Source organism: Elephas maximus, chromosome 13 (genome assembly GCF_024166365.1).
Source record: "Elephas maximus indicus isolate mEleMax1 chromosome 13, mEleMax1 primary haplotype, whole genome shotgun sequence".
Classification (NCBI taxonomy): Eukaryota; Metazoa; Chordata; class Mammalia; order Proboscidea; family Elephantidae; genus Elephas; species Elephas maximus.
In genome coordinates this window covers 105366707-105386966 of record NC_064831.1, presented here as the reverse complement: position 1 = coordinate 105386966, position 20260 = coordinate 105366707, and the positions used below count along the sequence as shown (strand labels likewise).

The window sequence follows — 20260 nt, the reverse complement described above, 5'->3', positions numbered from 1 at the left end:
TCTTGCAGCCCTGTCATTGGGTGCATAAATATTTAATATGGTTATGTCTTCCTGATCAATTGTCCCTTTTATCATTATATAGTGTCCTTCTTTATCCTTTGTGGTGGATTTAAGTCTAAAGTCTATTTTGTCAGAAATTAATATTGCTACTCCTCTTCTTTTTTGCTTATTGTTTGCTTGATATACTTTTTTCCATCCTTTTAGTTTTAGTTTATTTGAGTCTCTAAGTCTAAGGTGTGTCTCTTGTAGGCAGCATATAGATGGATCATGTTTCTTTATCCAGTCTGTGACTCTCTGTCTCTTTATTGGTGCATTTAGTCCATTTACATTCAGGGTAATTATAGATAAGTAAGTTTTTAGTGCTGTCATTTTGATGCCTTTTTATGTGTGTTGTTGACAATTTCATTTTTCCACATACTTTTTTGTGCTGAGGCGTTTTTCTTAGTAAATTGTGAGATCCTCATTTTCATAGTGTTTGACTTTATGTTAGTTGAGTCGTTACGTTTTTCTTGGTTTTTGTCTTGAGTTATAGAGTTGTTATACCTTTTTGTGGTTACCTCATTATATACCCCTATTTTTCTAAGTAAAAACCTAACTTGTATTGTTCTATATCGCCTTGTATCACTCTCCATATGGCAGTTCAATGCCTCCTGTATTTAGTCCCTCTTTTTGATTATTGTGATCTTTTACCTATTGACTTCCATGATTCCCTGTTATGTGTATTTTTTTTTTTTTTAATTAATCTTAATTTGTTTGTTTTTGTGATTTCCCTATTTGAGTTGATATCAGGACGTTCTGTTTTGTGACCTTGTGTTGTGCTGATATCTGATATTATTGGTTCTCTGACCAAACAATATCCTTTAGTATTTCTTGTAGCTTTGGTTTGGTTTTTGCAAATTCTCTAAACTTGTGTTTGTCTGTAAATATCTTAATTTCGCCTTCATATTTCAGAGAGAGTTTTGCTGGATATATGATCCTTGGCTGGCAGTTTTTCTCCTTCAGTGTTCTGTATATGTCGTCCCATTCCCTTCTTGCCTGCATGGTTTCTGCTGAGTAGTCAGAACATATTCTTATTGATTCTCCCTTGAAGGAAACCTTTCTTTTCTCCCTGGCTGCTTTTAAAATTTTCTGTTTATCTTTGGTTTTGGTGAGTTTGATGATAATATGTCTTGGTGTTTTTCTTTTTGGATCAATCTTAAATGGGGTTCGATGAGCATCTTGGATAGATATCCTTTCGTCTTTCATGATGTCAGGGAAGTTTTCTGTCAGGAGTTCTTCAACTATTTTCTCTGTGTTTTTTGCCCCCCCTCCCTGTTCTGGGACTCCAATCACCCGCAGGTTATCCTTCTTGATAGAGTCCCACATAATTCTTAGGGTTTCTTCATTTTTTTTAATTCTTTTATCTGATTTTTTTTCAGCTATGTTGGTGTTAATTCCCTGGTCCTCCAGATGTCCCAGTCTGCATTCTAATTGCTCGAGTCTGCTCCTCTGACTTCCTATTACGTTGTCTAATTCTGTTATTTTATTGTTAATCTTTTGGATTTCTACATGTTGTCTCTCTATGGATTCTTGCAACTTATTAATTTTTCCAGTATGTTCTTGAATAATCTTTTTGAGTTCTTCAACAGTTTTATCAGTGTGTTCCTTGGCTTTTTCTGCAGATATCCTAATTTCATTTGTGATATCATTAAGCATTCTGTAAATTAGTTTTTTATATTCTGTATCTGATAATTCCAAAATTGTATCTTCATTTGGGAAAGATTTTGATTCTTTTGTTTGGGGGGTTGGAGAAGCTGTCCCGGTCTGCTTCTTTAAGTGGTTTGATATGGATTGTTGTCTCCGAGCCATCACTGGGAAACTAGTTTTTCCAGAAAATCCGCTAAAAAAAAAAACTGCAGTCAGATCCCTATCAGAGTTCTCCCTTTGGCTCAGGCTATTCAGATGTTAATGAAGCCGCCTGGGAAGGGTGGGGGAGGGAACAGAGAGATAGGAGAGTAGCACCTCAGAATATAGCCAGAGTTGCTTGTCTTGCTTGGAATGACTGTTATATCTGAGATTCTCGCGGGCGCGTCGCCTATGTGTGCTGGCTGTGTGGAGATTGCCCCCGGGGGGTCTGGCCCGCTGGAGTTACGGTCAGATCCTCCGCTTCCAGCCCCACGCCCAGCGTCAAGGCTCCCCTACTGGGACGGTGCACTCTCAACTCCAAAATCAGTCGCTGCCTCCCGGGGACTTCTCGTCTCTCCAGCCGCGTGGCCGTGCCGCCCCCGTGAACTAGGTGGGCCCCCTCCCGGGGTTAGTTCAGATGGGTGGAGTAGCTCCCTGTGCTTGTGCCGCGACCGAGTGTCCTGGCTGGAACGCTGTTCTCCCCACTCCAATACCAGTCGCTGCCTCCCGGGGACTTCTCCTACCGGCTGCGTCCCACGCCGCCCGCGCGACCCGGCTGGTCCCCTTCCCGGGGTTAGTTCAGGGGGTGGAGCAACTCTCCGTGTTTATGGCGTACCTGCGTGCAGTCCTAATCCCTGCGGGACGGTTCCCCGGCTCGGATGCTGCTCTTTCTGCTCCAAGATCAGTCACTGCCTCCCGGGGACTTCTCCTACCGGCTGCGTCCCACGCCGCCCGTGGAACCAGCTGGTCCCCCTCCCGGGGTTAGTTCAGGGGGGTGGAGCAGCTCTCTGTGCTTGTGCCGTACCTGACTGGTACGCTGGCTCCAGGCTCTGGAAACAATCGCTGCTTCCCCGTATTAGTTCGTTCTCCGTCTCTAAATCTGTGTTTGTTGTTCAGGGTTCGTAGATTGTTATGTATGTGATCGATTCACTTGTTTTTCCGTGTCTTTGTTGTAAGAGGGATCCGAGGTAGCGTCTGCCTAGTCCGCCATCTTGGCTCCGCCCTTGCATTATCTCCAAGTGATTTTTGTATGTTTATTTTATAACCTGAGACTCTGCCAAACTCTTCTATTAGTTTCAGTAGTTTTCTGGAGGATTCCTTAGGGTTTTCTGTGTATATAATCATGTCATCTGCAAATAGTGATAACTTTACTTCTTCCTTGCCAATCAGGATACCTTTTATTTCTTTGTCTAGCCTAATTGCCCTGGCTAAGACTTCCAACACGATGTTGAATAAGAGCAGGGATAAAGGGCATCCTTGTCTGGTTCCCGTTCTCAAGGCACATGCTTTCAGGTTCTCTCCATTTAGAGTGATATTGGCTGTTGGTTTTGCATAGATGCCCTTTATTATGTTGAGGAATTTTCCTTCAATTCCTATTTTGGTAAGAGTTTTTATCATAAATGGGTGTTGGACTTTGTCAAATGCCTTTTCTACATCAATTGATAAGATCATGTGGTTTTTGTCTTTTGTTTTATTTATGTGATGGATTACATTAATGGTTTTTCTGATATTAAACCAGCCTTGCATACCTGGTATAAATCCCACTTGATCAGGGTGAATTATTTTTTTGATGTGTTGTTGGATTCTATTGGCTAGAATTTTGTTGAGGATTTTTGCATCAATGTTCATGAGGGATATAGGTCTGTAATTTTCTTTTTTTGTAATGTCTTTACCTGGTTTTGGTATCAGGGAGATGGTGGCTTCATAGAATGAGTTGGGTAGTATTCCTTCAGTTTCTATGCTTTGGAATACCTTTAGTAGTAGTGGTGTTAACTCTTCTCTGAAAGTTCGGTAGAACTCTGCAGTGAAGCCGTCGGGGCCAGGGCTTTTTTTTGTTGGGAGTTTTTTGATTACCGTTTCAATCTCTTTTTTTGTTATGGGTCTATTTAGTTGTTCTACTTCTGAATGTGTTAGTTTAGGTAGGTAGTGTTTTTCCAGGAATTCATCCATTTTTTCTAGGTTTTCAAATTTGTTAGAGTACAATTTTTCGTAGTAATCTGAAATGATTCTTTTAATTTCATTTGGTTCTGTTGTGATGTGGTCCTTCTCGTTTCTTATTCGGGTTATTTGTTTCCTTTCCTGTATTTCTTTAGTCAGTCTAGCCAATGGTTTATCAATTTTGTTAATTTTTTCAAAGAACGAGCTTTTGGCTTTGTTAATTCTTTCAATTGTTTTTCTGTTCTCTAATTCATTTAGTTCAGCTCTAATTTTTATTATTTGTTTTCTTCTGGTGCCTGATGGATTCTTTTGTTGCTCAGTTTCTATTTGTTCAAGTTGTAGGGACAGTTCTCTGCTTTTGGCTCTTTCTTCTTTTTGTATGTGTGCATTTATCGATATAAATTGGCCTCTGAGCACTGCTTTTGCTGTGTCCCAGAGGTTTTGATAGGAAGTATTTTCATTCTCGTTGCTTTCTATGAATTTCCTTATTCCCTCCTTAATGTCTTCTATAACCCAGTCTTTTTTCAGGAGGGTATTGTTCATTTTCCAAGTATTTTATTTCTTTTCCCTAGTTTTTCTGTTATTGATGTCTAGTTTTATTGCTTTGTGGTCTGAGAAGATGCTTTGTAATATTTCGATGTTTTGGACTCTGCAAAGGTTTGTTTTATGACCTAATATGTGGTCTATTCTAGAGAATGTTCCATGTGTGCTAGAAAAAAAAGTATATTTTGCAGCAGTTGGGTGGAGAGTTCTGTATAAGTCAATGAGGTCAAGTTGGTTGATTGTTGTAATTAGATCTTCTGTGTCTCTGTTGAGCTTCTTACTGGATGTCCTGTCCTTCTCCGAAAGTGGTGTGTTGAAGTCTCCTACTATAATTGTGGAGGTATCTATCTCGCTTTTCAATTCTGTTAAAATTTGATTTATGTATCTTGCAGCCCTGTCATTGGGTGCATAAATATTTAATATGGTTATGTCTTCCTGATCAATTGTCCCTTTTATCATTATATAGTGTCCTTCTTTATCCTTTGTGGTGGATTTAAGTCTAAAGTCTATTTTGTCAGAAATTAATATTGCTACTGCTCTTCTTTTTTGCTTATTGTTTGCTTGATATACTTTTTTCCATCCTTTGAGTTTTAGTTTGTTTGTGTCTCTAAGTCTAAGGTGTGTCTCTTGTAGGCAGCATATAGATGGATCGTGTTTCTTTATCCAGTCTGTGACTCTCTGTCTCTTTATTGGTGCATTTAGTCCATTTACATTCAGGGTAATTATAGATAAGTAAGTTTTTAGTGCTGTCATTTTGATGCCTTTTTATGTGTGTTGTTGACAATTTCATTTTTCCACATACTTTTTTGTGCTGAGGCGTTTTTCTTAGTAAATTGTGAGATCCTCATTTTCATAGTGCTTGACTTTATGTTATTTGAGTCGTTACTTTTTTTTGGTTTTTATCTTGAGTTATAGAGTTGTTATACCTTTTTGTGGTTACCTTATTATTTACCCCTATTTTTCTAAGTAAAAGCCTAACTTGTATTGTTCTATATCGCCTTGTATCACTCTCCATATGGCAGTTCAATGCCTCCTGTATTTAGTCCCTCTTTTTGATTATTGTGATCTTTTACCTATTGACTTCCATGATTCCCTGTTATGTGTATTTTTTTTTTAATTAATCTTAATTTGTTTTTGTGATTTCCCTTTTTGAGTTGATATCAGGACATTCTGTTTTGTGACCTTGTGTTGTGCTGATATCTGATATTATTGGTTCTCTGACCAAACAATATCCTTTAGTATTTCTTGTAGCTTTGGTTTGGTTTTTGCAAATTCTCTAAACTTGTGTTTGTCTGTAAATATCTTAATTTCGCCTTCATATTTCAGAGAGAGTTTTGCTGGATATATGATCCTTGGCTGGCAGTTTTTCTCCTTCAGTGTTCTGTGTATGTGGTCCCATTCCCTTCTTGCCTGCATGGTTTCTGCTGAGTAGTCAGAACATATTCTTACTGATTCTCCCTTGAAGGAAACCTTTCTTTTCTCCCTGGCTGCTTTTAAAATTTTCTGTTTATCTTTGGTTTTGGTGAGTTTGATGATAATATGTCTTGGTGTTTTTCTTTTTGGATCAATCTTAAATGGATTTCGATGAGCATCTTGGATAGATATCCTTTCGTCTTTCATGATGTCAGGGAAGTTTTCTGTCAGGAGTTCTTCAACTATTTTCTCTGTGTTTTCTGTCCCCCCTCCCTGTTCTGGGACTCCAATCACCCGCAGGTTATCCTTCTTGATAGAGTCCCACATAATTCTTAGGGTTTCTTCATTTTTTTTAATTCTTTTATCTGATTTTTTTTCAGCTATGTTGGTGTCGATTCCCTGGTCCTCCAGATGTCCCAGTCTGCATTCTAATTGCTCGAGTCTGCTCCTCTGAGTTCCTAGTGCGTTGTCTAATTCTGTTATTTTAATGTTAATCTTTTGGATTTCTACATGTTGTCTCTCTATGGATTCTTGCAACTTATTAATTTTTCCAGTATGTTCTTAAATAATCTTTTCGAGTTCTTCAACAGTTTTATCAGTGTGTTCCTTGGCTTTTTCTGCAGTTATCCTAATTTCATGTGTGATATCATTAAGCATTCTGTAAATTAGTTTTTTATATTCTGTATCTGATAATTCCAAGATTGTATCTTCATTTGGGAAAGATTTTGATTCTTTTGTTTGGGGGGTTGGAGAAGCTGTCATGGTCTGCTTCTTTAAGTGGTTTGATATGGATTGTTGTCTCCGAGCCATCACTGGGAAACTAGTTTTTCCAGAAAATCCGCTGCGTCCAGTCTAAATCCCTGCGGGACGGTTCCCTGGCTCGGACGCTGCTCTTTCTGCTCCGAGACCAGTCACTGCCTCCCGCGGACTTCTCCTACCGGCTGCGTCCCACGCCGCCCGCGGAACCGGCTGGTCCCCCTCCCGGGGTTAGTTCAGGGGGGTGGAGCAGCTCTCTGTGCTTGTGCCGTACCTGACTGGTATGCTGGCTCCAGGCTCTGGAAACAATCGCTGCTTCCCCGTATTAGTTCGTTCTCCATCTCTAAATCTGTGTTTGTTGTTCTGGGTTCGTAGATTGTTATGTATATGATCGATTCACTTGTTTTTCCGTGTTTTTGTTGTAAGAGGGATCCGAGGTAGCGTCTGCCTAGTCCGCCATCTTGGCTTCGCCCACCTATTGAGTTTTTAATTTTAGATATTACATTTTTTGGTTCTAGAATTTCAGTTTTTTTTTTTAATCAACTTTATTGGAGGTATATAGTGTATACACAGACATCCCGTGTTTGTGTGTGTATATATGTACGTACAGAGTTAAATCTACTGTGATGTAGTGGCATCTGCAGCTGTCTTAATTTCACGAGGGGTGATAATGACAAGTAGCATTAGGACGAACCCAAAGCTTTGTCCCATGAGGTGGAAGTCAGACGTAACTCGAGTTTCCAACCTCTTTCTGGCTCTGACACCAGCTGTCCTCCCCATGTGCTCTCTGTTTCTCTGCTGGGTTTGATAATTTCTTGCAGTGGCCACAGGGAACTCAGAGACCATATTTAAGATTATGTCGTTTATTAGGGAAGTAAGAGGTTACAACTGGGGATCAGAGTCACCTTGGAAATAACTGGATACAACTCAGAATACAGTTCCTCAATCAGGACAGTTTCCAACCAGAACAGCTCTCAGCTTCTTCCAGGTCTGCCCGCAGGTAGGCAGCGTTTTGCAACTGTGGTTACAAACGGTATTTCACGGCCGTGACCACAGGCAGGCTGTGCTTCTTGGATCTCTGCAGCCGGGCCCTGCCTGAACTGGCCTCTGCTCTACACCTTTAGCTCCACCAGCAAGTAGGTGGAGGTACCCCAGTCTAACAGCTGAGCCTGAAGGTGCTCAGCTCTCTTGCTTCATGGGTAAACAAGCCTCTTACAGCCACTTTGTGGGCCAGGAAGCCCACCACAGCTGTCCCACGCAGGTCTCGTGGTTCTTGCCACTCCTGCCATCTCGTGTCACCTCTAAATGTTACCGTTCTCTTTGTCTCCTTGGTCTAGGAGTTTCTCAGCATCAGGACTCCAGGTCCAAAGGATGTGCTTCACTCCAGCTCCTCTTCCTCTTCTTTTTTTTTTTTAATTTTTTATTTTTTCATTGTGCTTTAGATGAAGGTTTACAGAGCAAATTAGTTTCTCAGTAAACAGTATGCATATTGTTTTGTGACATTGGTTGCCAACCCCATGATGTGTCAGCACTCACCCCTTCTTGACCCCGGGGTCTGCATTACCAGCTTTGCTGTCCCCTCCTGCCTTCTTGTTGTTGGCCCTGGCCTGGTGTGCCCATTTAGTCTCATTTTGTTTTATGGGCCTGTCTGATGCTTCGCTGAAGAGTGAACTTTAGGAGTGACTTTGGTACTGAGTCAAAAGGGTATCTGGGAGCCACACTCTCAGGGTTTCTCCAGTCTCTGTCAGACCAGTATGTCTGGTCTTTTTTTTTTGAGTTAAAATTTTGTTCTACATTTTTCTCCAGGTTTGTCTGGGGACCCCTGTTGTGATCCCTGTCAGAACAGTTGGTGGTGGTAGCCAGGCACCGCCTAGTTGTGCTACTCAGTCTGGTTCCAGCTTGTCTTCTTGATGGCAGTGAAGTACCCCGCAATCTTCTTTGTAGGCCGTAGTCAGCTAGTTTGCATAGTGATAGATCAATCCCTGCAAACGCTTTATGGCCTTATTTGCATAGTAACTGTCCAAACCCGTTGCAAGATTTTGGCCCAGCAAATCATCTTGGCAGAATTACAAACCCAGGGCCAGAAGGCCATGTATAAAGAGAAGCCAGTTACGGTGCATATACCCATTTTAAATGTTTAATTTGAAGTGTTTTGACAATTTATTTAGCTGCCATGTTGGGTACTTTATTTTATAGTTTCCAGTTCTCTGCTGAAATTTTCAATGTGATCTTTTAATTGCTTGAACATATGTCGGAGCCCTGATGGCGCAGTGGTGAAGAGTGCAGCTGCTAACCAAAAGGTTGGCAGTTTGAATCCACCAGCCACTCCTTGGAAACCCTATGGGGCAGTTCTAGTCTCTCCTATAGGGTCACTATGAGTCAGAATCGACTCGATGGCAATGTGTTTGGTTTTGGTTTTATTAAATGTAATTATTTTAAAGGTTCGTTTATAAACCTGCGCACTCTCTTGGATCCTTTAACTACATCTCCCCTTCCCTTTTGGCTGACCTGTCAGCCATACTTGTGGGCTACCCTTCCACTTCCAGCCTTGTACGTGATTTCATACGACAGGTTGTGGGTTATGGCTTCCTGAGTGTATACCAAGGAGCTGATGACACAGCTTGGAAGGAGGGGGGAGGTCAGGCCTTAGCTCCCCATGGGGTAAACATTTACCAGTTGGCAAAGAGAAGTAAGGGAGCTGGGTTTTTAAATTCCCTCTTTTTTCTCTCCTTGGACTGCTCTCTGGTGTCATTTGTCCTTGCAAACCTCCTGGAAAAACCCCATATGCCTAGTACGTTTGCCTGCTTATTAACTTGTTCTACCTCTTTGCAACTCACTGTTAATTGGTAGTCAGTGTAGTAACATAGGGCTCAGCACAGTGTCTGTAAATGAGTGAGTTTTATGCTCTCTGCCACAACTGCTCACCTTTGCCAGTGAATGAGCATGGCTATGTTCTAATAAAACTTTATTTGTGGACACTGAAATTTGAATGTCATATAATTTTCACATGTCATGAAATAGTATTCTTTTGAATATTTACCAGCCATTGAGAAATATAAAAACCATTCTTAACTACTGGGTCATGCACAAACAGGCAGTGGGCCACATTTGGTCTGTGGGCCATAGCATACCACATACTCTTGCTTCATGTCCTTGTCTGGCTTCCCCCTCCTCTGCTGACCTCACTGCTCGGGGCTGGAATGTCCCACATAAAGTGCCAGCACATCAGTCCATTCCTCAGGCTCTTCTTTCCAGGACAGAGTCTATGGCCGTGTTTCTGTTTTCTGGGTCCTTTCTTGGTCTGTTTCTGTTGTCTTCTGTTTCTGTGTTTTTCAGTCACAGTCTTGACTATTATCCATTATTATTTTTGTTTCAGTTCTGGGCATCGTACATGAAAAATTGTGATGATAATATGAGGCTCTGGGTAACGATACTCTCTTCCAGAATGGATTTCTTAGGCTAGGAGCACCAGCAATCCCAAATCACTGTGGCGCAGTTGGGAATTGAGGTGACTCAGAGCTGGACTCACTCCCTGTGAAGCTGGCCTATTTTCAGCTCACCCGTACTGCTGGTGGGTAGCCCTCCAAGGGTCTGGCACAAAGCATGGAAGGCTTACCAGGGGCTCTCCTCTGTGGCAGGCCCTGGCCTCCAGCCTTGTCCTTCTCAGCCCTGTCATTTGTCAGAAGCTCTGTTCAGCTTCTCGGTCTCAGCTCTGTTCTCAGAGTTGGCAGGCGCCTCTCGGGAAAGCAGCCTTAGGTTCTCTGGGCTTGCATGTCCTCCCTGCCTTGGTACCTCTCTGATGTTTCAAACCATCGTGTATTATATTTTTGTCTGGTCTTTCTGGAAATCTGGAAATCTTATTCTAGAAACCTGTTCTTAAAATTCTTTAGAATTGGTATGCTGTCCTGTGTCCAATAGGTGCTTAGTATTTTTCTGCCAGACTAAGAAAAAAAAATCCTGTATCTTTGCTTTAGTCATCTACAAAATATTTGGACAGGTTATATTATAAAACAAAACAAAACACTGCCATCGGGTTGTTGCCAATTCATAGTGTCCCTAAAGGACAGAGCAGAACTGCCTTACAGAGTTTCCAAGGCTGTAAATCTTCACAGAAGCAGACTGCCGCATCTTTCTTCTGCCAAGTGTCTGGTGGATTCAAAACACTGACCTTTTAGTTAGCAGCCGAGTGTTTAACCACAGCGTCATCAGGGCTTCTTGATTACATTATAGGCTTATTTTAAAGAAACGGAAAACAAACATTTTCTAACCTTTAAGACATCGCTGATGTCATATGGATCTTGCCTGAAAGCTGAGAATACCAGAAAGATGTTTACCTGTGTTTTATTGACTATGCAAAGGCATTCAGCTGTGTGGATCATAACAAATTATAGATAACATTGCGAAGAATGGGAATTCTAGAATGCTTAATTGTGCTCCTGTGGAACCTTCACATAGACCAAGAGGCAGTTGTTTGAACAGAGCAAGGGGATAATGCATGGTTTAAAATCAGAAAGGTTTTTAAAATCAGGATTTTATCATTTCACTGTATTTATTCAGTCTGTATGCTGAGCAAACAATCTGAGAACCTGGACTATATATAGAAGAATGTGGCATCAGGATTGTAGGAATGCTCATTAACAACCTGAAATATGTAGATGACACAATCTTGCTTGCTGAAAGTAGAAGGAACTTGAAGCACTTACGGTGAGCCAGGGCTGCTAACCAAAAGGTCGGCAGTTGGAATCTACTAGCCACTCTTGGGAACCCTATGGGGCAGTTCTTCTCTGTCCTATAGGGTCGCTATGGGTCAGAATTGACTTGACGGCAATGAATTATGAGTTTTAGTGGGTTACTGATGAAGATAAAAGACTACAGCCTTCAGTATGGAATACACCTCAATGTAAAACAAAAGTCCTCACCACTGGACCAATAAGCAACATCATGATAAACGGAGAAAAGACTGAAGTTACCAAGGGTTTCATTTTACCTGCATCCACAGTCAGCGCCTATAGGAGCAGCTATTAGGGAATCAGATGATGCATTGCATTGGCAAATCTGCTGTAAAGACCTGTTCAAGGTGTTAAAAAAAGGCAAGGATGTCGCCTTTAGGACTAAAGTGCGCCCGACCCAAGCCGTGGTGTTTTCAGTTGCCTCAAATGCATGCGAAAGCTGGACGACAATAAGGAAAACTGAAGAATTGATTCTTTTGAATTATGGTGCACTGCCAGAGGAATGAAAAATCTTGTCGTGGAAGAAGTACAGCCAGGATGCTGCATAGAAGTGAGGATGGTGAGACTTCATCTCATGTACTTGGACATGTTATCAGGAGGGACCAGTCCCTGGAGAAGGACATCATGATTGGTAAAGCAGAGGGTCAGTGAAAAAGAGGAAGACCTTCAATGAGATGGATTGATACTGGCTGTAACAGTGGACTGAAGTATAGCAACAGTTGTGAGGGTGACACAGGATCGGGTAGTGCTTTGTTCTGTTGTGCATAGGGTCACTATGAGTTGAGCCTGTCTCGATGGCACCTAGCAACAATGACAACCTATAAGTTAAAATGCCATTTATTTGTTTGGCATTTGATTCTGTTTTGGAATAGTATTATGTTACTATGTAGTTCAGAAACAGTAATTTTAATAATGCTGAGGGATCTCTGCCTGCTTGTTTCTTGTTAAAGCATCATGATTTAGCATATATGTGGAGCGACGGGGTGGCTCTTAGGTCAGCTTGACTGCTAGGTGTGGATACATGTTAGTGGTGTAAGAGGTGAGAGATAAGAATGTGAGAGCAAATTGGAAGAGTCTCCAGAAAAGTTAAAGATTTAGAAATTTATATTTTATATTAATATATTTTACGTGTTGAGAACTTTTATATAAGTTAGTTACTGATGAGGACAAGCTAATTATAGACAGTTGCACATATACTCTTTTACAATTCTCAGTTCCTGTCAATGGTATGATATTATCCAGGTATTTCCGGGCTTTTTTCTTCTCAAGGTCCCTGTTTCCTTCCCATTGTCCTCCTTGAACATGCTTGCACTGGGCTCCATTTCTGCCTTTTGACAGCTTAGCTCTTTCAAGACCTTCCTGTAGTGAAACTTGATTTATTACCTTGGTAATGTTCCTCCTTCCTCTAAATTCTTTTAGGATCTCCAAACCATTATACAGGTAGTCCCCAACTTATGATGGGGTTCTGTTCTGACGACTCCATCATAACTTGGTTCTGATGTAAGTTGAGTACCTCTTTTTTTTTTTTTTTGGTTTTTATTATTATTACCTTTTATTATCAGTATCTTTATAAATCATAAGATTGAACTTCTGCGAGTAAACTTCTGAGAACGATAAGATCAGCAAATTACGTGCTGCAACAATTTATGTAGTAAATATTACAATAAGATGCACAAAAAAACAAAAACAGATGGTTGTAAGTGTGCTTCATCATAACTCGAATATGTTGTCAGTTGGGGACTACCTATACTTTGAATTCTCTTGGTTGTGTGCATGTCTTGTTTCCATTTTTGGGTTTCATTTCCTAGAAGGCTTCAATAGTATGTGTCCCTCAAACCTCCAGTTTCCACTGGCTGCTTCCTGTTCACCATTGTATGCATTCAGGTCTCTGTCTTCCAGAACCATTCCTTGTCCCCTCATAAGCTTCTGCCCTACCCCTTACCTCCCTAACAAACTACTGAAATCATGAAAGAATAGGCTGTTGTAATAATTGTTTTTTTTTTTTTAGTAATATTTTATTATATTTTGGTATAATCGTACACAGCAGAACAGGTTCCCACTCAACAATTTCTACTAATATTGCTCACCGACATTGGTTACATTCTTTACAATGTATTGACATTCTCATTATTTCCATTCTAGTTCTGTTCTTAATAACTTAGTCTTACTTCTCCCCTATTCTCATGTATCTTGTAGAGTATTTGTTGACCATTAGGTCTCATACAGGTGATTTTTTTTAGAAAAGCGAGGTACTCAGTGGTGATATTCATCACTTTATGAGCTAACGTGTTGTTTAGCTAAAAGGTGACTTGAGGAGATAGTATCAGTTCAAGGCTTGAAGGGTATCTCAGGGCAGTAGTCTTGGGGATTCCACCTGTCTCAGTGAGTCCAGTAAGTCTAGATTTTTTCAGATTTGAAGTTTTGTTCCACACTCTTCTCCCTTTGTATCAGGATCCATCTATGGTGAGCCTGACCAGAACGTATGGTAGTGGTAGCTGGGCACCATCTAGTCCTGGTCTCAGGGTAGAGAATGCTGTGATTCATGTAGACATCCTGTAGATTTGTTCCTTTTTTAAATCTTGGGTTTCTTTCTTTCTCTTTTGCTCCAGATGAGCAGGGACCAGTAGTTGTACCTTACATGGCTGGCCGCTTGCATGCTTTAAGACCACAGATGTTACTCAGCAGAATATGATGTAGAACATATACTTCACGGACTGTATTATGCCAGTTGACTAAGTTGTCCCATTAGGCTATGACCCTAAAGTTGTAGTAATTCTTGTATTCATTGTAAGCTGGTCTTCTTCCTTGGCCTATTCTTTAAATGTCTCATCTTTTGGGTCTTTTTTTCCTTCTTTTGAATAACTTTGACACCAATGTTTTTCAGAAGCCTGGGGTGCTTCTGAAGTACTTTCAAAAGTATTGTTGCCTGAACCCCAGCCATAGAGAGTGTTCGGCAATTCCTGAGTTAACCTAGTGTGCGCTGAGGTTGAGGATGTTGGTCTGCCCTCTCTCCTTGGTTCCTGAGTTAACCTAGTGTGCGTTGAGGTTGAGGATGTTGGTCTGCCCTCTCTCCTTGGTTCCTGAGTTAACCTAGTGTGCGCTGAGGTTGAGGATGTTGGTCTGCCCTCTCTCCTTGGTTCCTGAGTTAACCTAGTGTGCACTGAGGTTGAGGATGTTGGTCTGCCCTCTCTCCTTGGTTCCTGAGTTAACCTAGTGTGCGTTGAGGTTGAGGATGTTGGTCTGCCCTCTCTCCTTGGTTCCTGAGTTAACCTAGTGTGCGTTGAGGTTGAGGATGTTGGTCTGCCCTCTCTCCTTGGTTCCTGAATTAACCTAGTGTGCGTTGAGGTTGAGGATGTTGGTCTGCCCTCTCTCTGTGGTTCCTGAGTTAACCTAGTGTGCACTGAGGTTGAGGATGTTGGTCTACCCTCTCTCCTTGGTTCCTGAGTTAACCTAGTGTGTGCTGAGGTTGAGGATGTTGGTCTACCCTCTCTCCTTGGTTCCTGAGTTAACCTAGTGTGCACTGAGGTTGAGGATGTTGGTCTGCCCTCTCTCCTTGGTTCCTGAGTTAACCTAATGTGCGTTGAGATTGAGGATGTTGGTCTGCCCTCTCTCCTTGGTTCCTGAGTTAACCTAGTGTGCGTTGAGGTTGAGGATGTTGGTCTGCCCTCTCTCCTTGGTTCCTGAATTAACCTAGTGTGCGTTGAGGTTGAGGATGTTGGTCTGCCCTCTCTCTGTGGTTCCTGAGTTAACCTAGTGTGCACTGAGGTTGAGGATGTTGGTCTACCCTCTCTCCTTGGTTCCTGAGTTAACCTAGTGTGTGCTGAGGTTGAGGGTGTTGGTCTACCCTCTCTCCTTGGTTCCTGAGTTAACCTAGTGTGCACTGAGGTTGAGGATGTTGGTCTGCCCTCTCTCCTTGGTTCCTGAGTTAACCTAATGTGCACTGAGATTGAGGATGTTGGTCTGCCCTCTCTCCTTGGTTCCTCAGTTAACCTAGTGTGCACTGAGGTTGAGGATGTTGGTCTGCCCTCTCTCCTTGGGTGTTCACATCTCTAAGCCATCGTCTGCAGCCCGTTTACTGATGATGCCTGGATTTAAATCTCAAGTCCTGAACGCTCTTCTAATACATGGATTTTTATTTTCACCGTGTGTGTGTGAGAGAGAGAGAGAGAGAGGGAGGAGCTCCACATTTATGTTTGGTAGTTAGTGCAAATCTCAGTGGTTAAAACTGAGCTAATTTTCTCTCATCCCTATTTTGTTTCCTTCTTCTCCCTCACATCTAATCTCGAATATCATTATATAATCACTTTTCCCTGCCCGAGCTTAGGCTCTCATCTTTTCTTTTTGAACTCTTGGCAACGGCTTCCTAATTCATTTCTTCTGTAGCTTCTTCCTCCATTCTCTCCATCCTTAGATTGATAGATCAAGTTATTACTCCATGGCAAAGATCATGGATTCCCTTGAGTGCCTAAGGATAGCTTGTAACTACTGGACCACAGAAAGCAAGCACAGAGCTCTTTGGCCCAGCTGCTGTTTACCTCCTGTATGCGCTGAGTGGGGATTGCACTGAACCCAGGTAGCAGCTGCCCTCCTCTTAACTGAGTGAGTGGAGGAGCCATCCTTTCCATTCCCTCATTCAAATAATGAATGTGCATGGCTAATTTTTTAGAAGAGAGTTTACTTCTCCTCCTGTCAGTTGATACTTTCACCAAAGAGTCCTGATTTGGTCCTAAGTATGTTTATTCCAGTTATCTTGTTGGTGATGTGAACAGATACAATTTAAGTGTTGAAGAAAACTGTTGCTTCTATGAAAACTAAGTTGGATGCTGTATTAGTTTTACTGTGTAAGAAGTCACTTAACCACGAATTTAGCAGCTTAAAACAACACACACTTATTGTCCCACAATTTCTGTGAGTTAGGAGTCTCGCCACAGCTTAGCTCATTCCTCTGCTTAGGGTCTCACAAGGCTGTAGTGCAGGTATCAGCCAGGCTGCATCCTCACCTGGACCACAGGGCCCTCGTTGCCAGAATTTAGTTCCTTGTGGTTGTAGGACTGAAGCTGTCAGCTCTTAGAGACTACCCCTCTATGTAGGTAGTTTATAACGTGGCTCCTTGGTTTTCAAGGCCTGCAGGGGAGCGTCTCTTTTGGATGGCCAGCTGCCCTGTCTTGGTCATCTAGTGCTGCTGTAACAGAAATACCACAAATGGATGGCTTTAACAAACAGCAATTTATTCTCTCATAGTCTAGGATTCTAGAAGTCCAAGTTGAGGGTGCCAGCTCCAGGGGAAGGATTTCTCTCTTTGTTGGCTCTGGGGGAAGGTCCTTGTCATCAGTCTTGCCCTGGTCTAGGAGCTTCTCAGGCAGGGAACCTGGGTCCAAAGAACTCACTCTGCTCCCCGTCTTCTTTCTTGGTGGTAGGATGTCCCTTTCTCTCCCCTTGAAAAGAGATTGACTCAAGATACAGCCGAATCCTATAGATTGTGTCCTGCCTCATTAACATAACTGCCTCTAATCCTGCCTCATTAGCATCATAGAGTTTAGGATTTACAAGACATAGGATAGTTACATCAGATCACAAAGTCCTGGAAATCGTGGCATAGCCAAGTTGACACACATTTTGGGGAGACACAGTTCAATCTATGACACCTCCCTTTTAAGGGCGTTCACCTAATTAGGTCAAACCCACCCAGCATAATCTCCCTTTTTTTTTTTTTACCCAGGATAATCTCCGTTTTGATTAACTAAAAACCAACTGATTTGGAATTTTAATCATATATGCAGAATCCCTTCACCTTTAGCATATTACAAAACAAAACCTATTCACAGCTGTGAGAGCTATTATATTCATAGGACCCACACACACAAGGAGAGGGGATTATACAGAGTGTGTACACCAAAAAAAAATTATACAGAGTGTGTACGCCAGGGGGCCAGAAATCTTGGGGGATAACTTAGAATTTTGCCTACTATAGATGCTTTGGTTAAAAGTGAGATGCTAAAAAGTTCCTTGCAGATTAGGTGGGAGAAAACCATAAAAGATTGGGAAAAAATTCATTAAACCCTAGAAGAGTTTTATATTGAAATTGCTTCACAAATTGTCTCTAAATTCTTGCTCCATTTTAAAGAAACTGAAACTGGAAACTATGGGTGCCTCAGGAGAGTGGTTCAGGAGCAAATCAGTGGATTTGTGCACAAAGAAAGGCCCTGGCCTTTCGTTAAAAGATGGGCAAACAGAGGCGTTCATTTTAGTTTCAGATGTCTGTGTTTGATAGGAAGCCTTCTATTGCGTTTGCAGTTTTCAGAACGGATACCTTTTCCAGGTGTCTGCAGCTCCCCCTTTCCAGTCTTGGCTGGCTGTTTGCTCTGGGAAGCCTTCTCCGACTTACCAATACTAACAAGCAAGGGCTTTCTTATTTTTGTTTTTCCTTTCAGTGTCACTATGGGCTCGTGAGTTTTTTTTTGTTTACTTTCATAGTCCATTATAGTTATTCACTTTAATGCTCAAAAATATTCTAAATTTGACCAGGAGAGGCCCTCATTTGTCTTTGAGCAATCTTTTTTTGAGCAAGCACAAGATATTCCAGGCCCTCCTTGTCTGCCCTAGCCATGGAACCTGCCTTTTCTTCAGAGTTGTGATTTCCTTCAGTGGGAAATGGTACTTAGAAACCAATAACTGGGCGCTACGTGTGCACATTGCTGTTAGAGTGTCATTGATTTTAGGTCCTTTCCAAAGACAGGACAAGCAAATATATTCAAAAATAAAAAGTTTATATTGATAATTCTAATTCAAATTATTTCTAGGAGTTTCTTTGATTTTATCACTTATGTACTTAAAACCTAGTAATATTAACTTATTTGCTTTCTCTGCAACATACCTAAAATAGTTTTAAAATAATCGTATCAATATTATGGTTATCAATAAGACCAGTGAGTAAAAGTTTAAGATTTTTTTCCCTTTGGGTATATCCTACTAATGATCTACAGTTAAAAAGTTCCTTGAAATATTTTTTTCTTTGATACACACAGGTTAATTTGCTTGTTTCCAGTTGTAGATTAAAAAATATTTTTTATAATTTTTGAGGATGACAGCCATTTATACATTTTAGAAATAATCTTGCTTTCATTCTTCTTTGCCGCCTTTGACCCGTTTCCCCCTCTGCCTCCCCATAGGTAAGCATTGCTATTCATTTTCGTTTATCCTTTGTGTATCTCTTGTCTTATGTACACAAAGGTTTGCGTACTGTACACATTGTTCTGCACTGTCGCTTTTTCACTTACCTATTTTACATGATTTTCACTAAATGTTGAATAAATAAGAGGAGAAATGAGATTTTTAAAGAAATAATTCTCTAAGAACTGTAATACGAGTGTGACTATTTTGTAACTTTATTTTATTATTGCTAGCTTGCATTCACAAGAGATGGACTCTGTGGTCTGTGGAATGAAATGGTTAAAGATGGAGAAATTGTGTATACTGGAACAGAATTGACACCGAATGGAGAACTCCTTCCTAGAAAAGGTAAGGGCATTTAGCTAGTGTTTGTCGTCTTGCAAAGATCTTTATGAATTGCACTTATAAAAATTTGGAATGTTCTGTCAAAACAGGAATGTTTGAGCATAACTTTTTGAAGTTTTATTTTTCACTTTGGTGATTGCTGTCTAAAATGATAATTAATATCATGAGTTGATTGGGTTTAATTGTTCTATGTGAATTGAAGGCATTGTTTTTTTTTATGTGAATTGAAGGCGTTTGCTTTGCAAAACCACCTTGCTCGTAATTGTAGTGTCTTTCCTCTGATATCTTATTTGAAGCTTAAAGAACCTCCGGTTAATAATATCTCTCTGAAGTTTTGAAATAGGTTTTGCCTTGGCTAGCTATAAATATGTGTATTAGCTATAAATATTGATTATTATAATAAGATGGAGTGGAAATAATTATTCCTGAAATTTCTCCTCCTTTGGGAGTATATAAAATACTTTTTGGCCTTTGTACTGGACTTGGTCCCTTATTTTGTTGTTTCTTATCCTCTACACGAGGAAATATCAGTGAGCATGTATGTCATAGTATAAGATACTGTCTAACTTCCTGAGAGATAAGAACCAGGATCAGCACAAAGCTGGTTCTTATAAGGTGGAGGTCAAACATACTTCCGTTTTTCAGCCTTTTCACTGTTTCTGACACCAGCCACAAGGCACTCTCTACTTCTCTGTTGGGTTTGATAATTTGTTGCAGTGGCCACACAGAACTCATAGACCATACTCACGGTTATGTTATTAGGTGTCTTAGTCATCTAGTTGGAATCGACTCGACGGCAACAGGTTTTGTTGGTTTTTAGTCAGCCAGTGCTCGCACATGTCTGTCAGTTTGTTGTACTGTGGGGACCGGCGTGTTGGGGTGATGCTGGAAGCTATGCCACTGGTATTCAGATACCAGAAGGGTCACCCACAGAGGATAGGTTTCAGCTGAGCTTCCAGACTAAGACAGGCTAGGAAAAAGGACCCGGCAGTCTACTTCTGAAAAGCATTAGCCAGTGAAAACCTTATGAAGAGAAGCAGAACATTGTTTGATATAGTGCTAGAAGATGAGCCCCCCAGGTTGGAAGGCACTCAAAAGATGACTGGGGAAGAGCTGCCTCCTCAAAAGAGTTGATCTTAATGACATGGATGGAGTAAAGCTTTCAGGGCCTTCATTTGCTGATGTGGCATGACTCAAAATGAGAAGAAGTAGCTGCAAACATCCACTAATGATCGGAACCTGGAATGTACAAAAATGAATTTAGGAAAATTAGAAATCAGAAATGAAAAGGAACGCATAAACATCGACATCCTAGGCATTAGTGAGCTGAAATGGACTGGTATTGGCCGTTTTGAATCGGATAGTCATATAGCCTACTGTGCTGGGAATGACAACTCGAAGAGGAATGGTGTTGCATTCATCGTCAAAAAGAACGTTTCAAGATCTATCCTGAAGTACAGTGCTGTCGGTGATAGGATAAT

General features: G+C 41.1%; 1 protein-coding gene across 5 annotated transcripts in view; it reads left to right on the top strand.

Moving 5' to 3' along the window:
- Positions 1-20260, top strand: part of HERC2 (HECT and RLD domain containing E3 ubiquitin protein ligase 2) — a 316687-nt gene that overhangs the window by 30130 nt on the left and 266297 nt on the right. For all 5 annotated transcript variants that reach the window (XM_049906042.1, XM_049906045.1, XM_049906044.1 and 2 more), the window contains exon 4: positions 18668-18782. In XM_049906042.1, coding sequence (XP_049761999.1) covers positions 18668-18782 — 115 coding nt within the window. The remainder of the gene's footprint in view (positions 1-18667; positions 18783-20260) is intronic.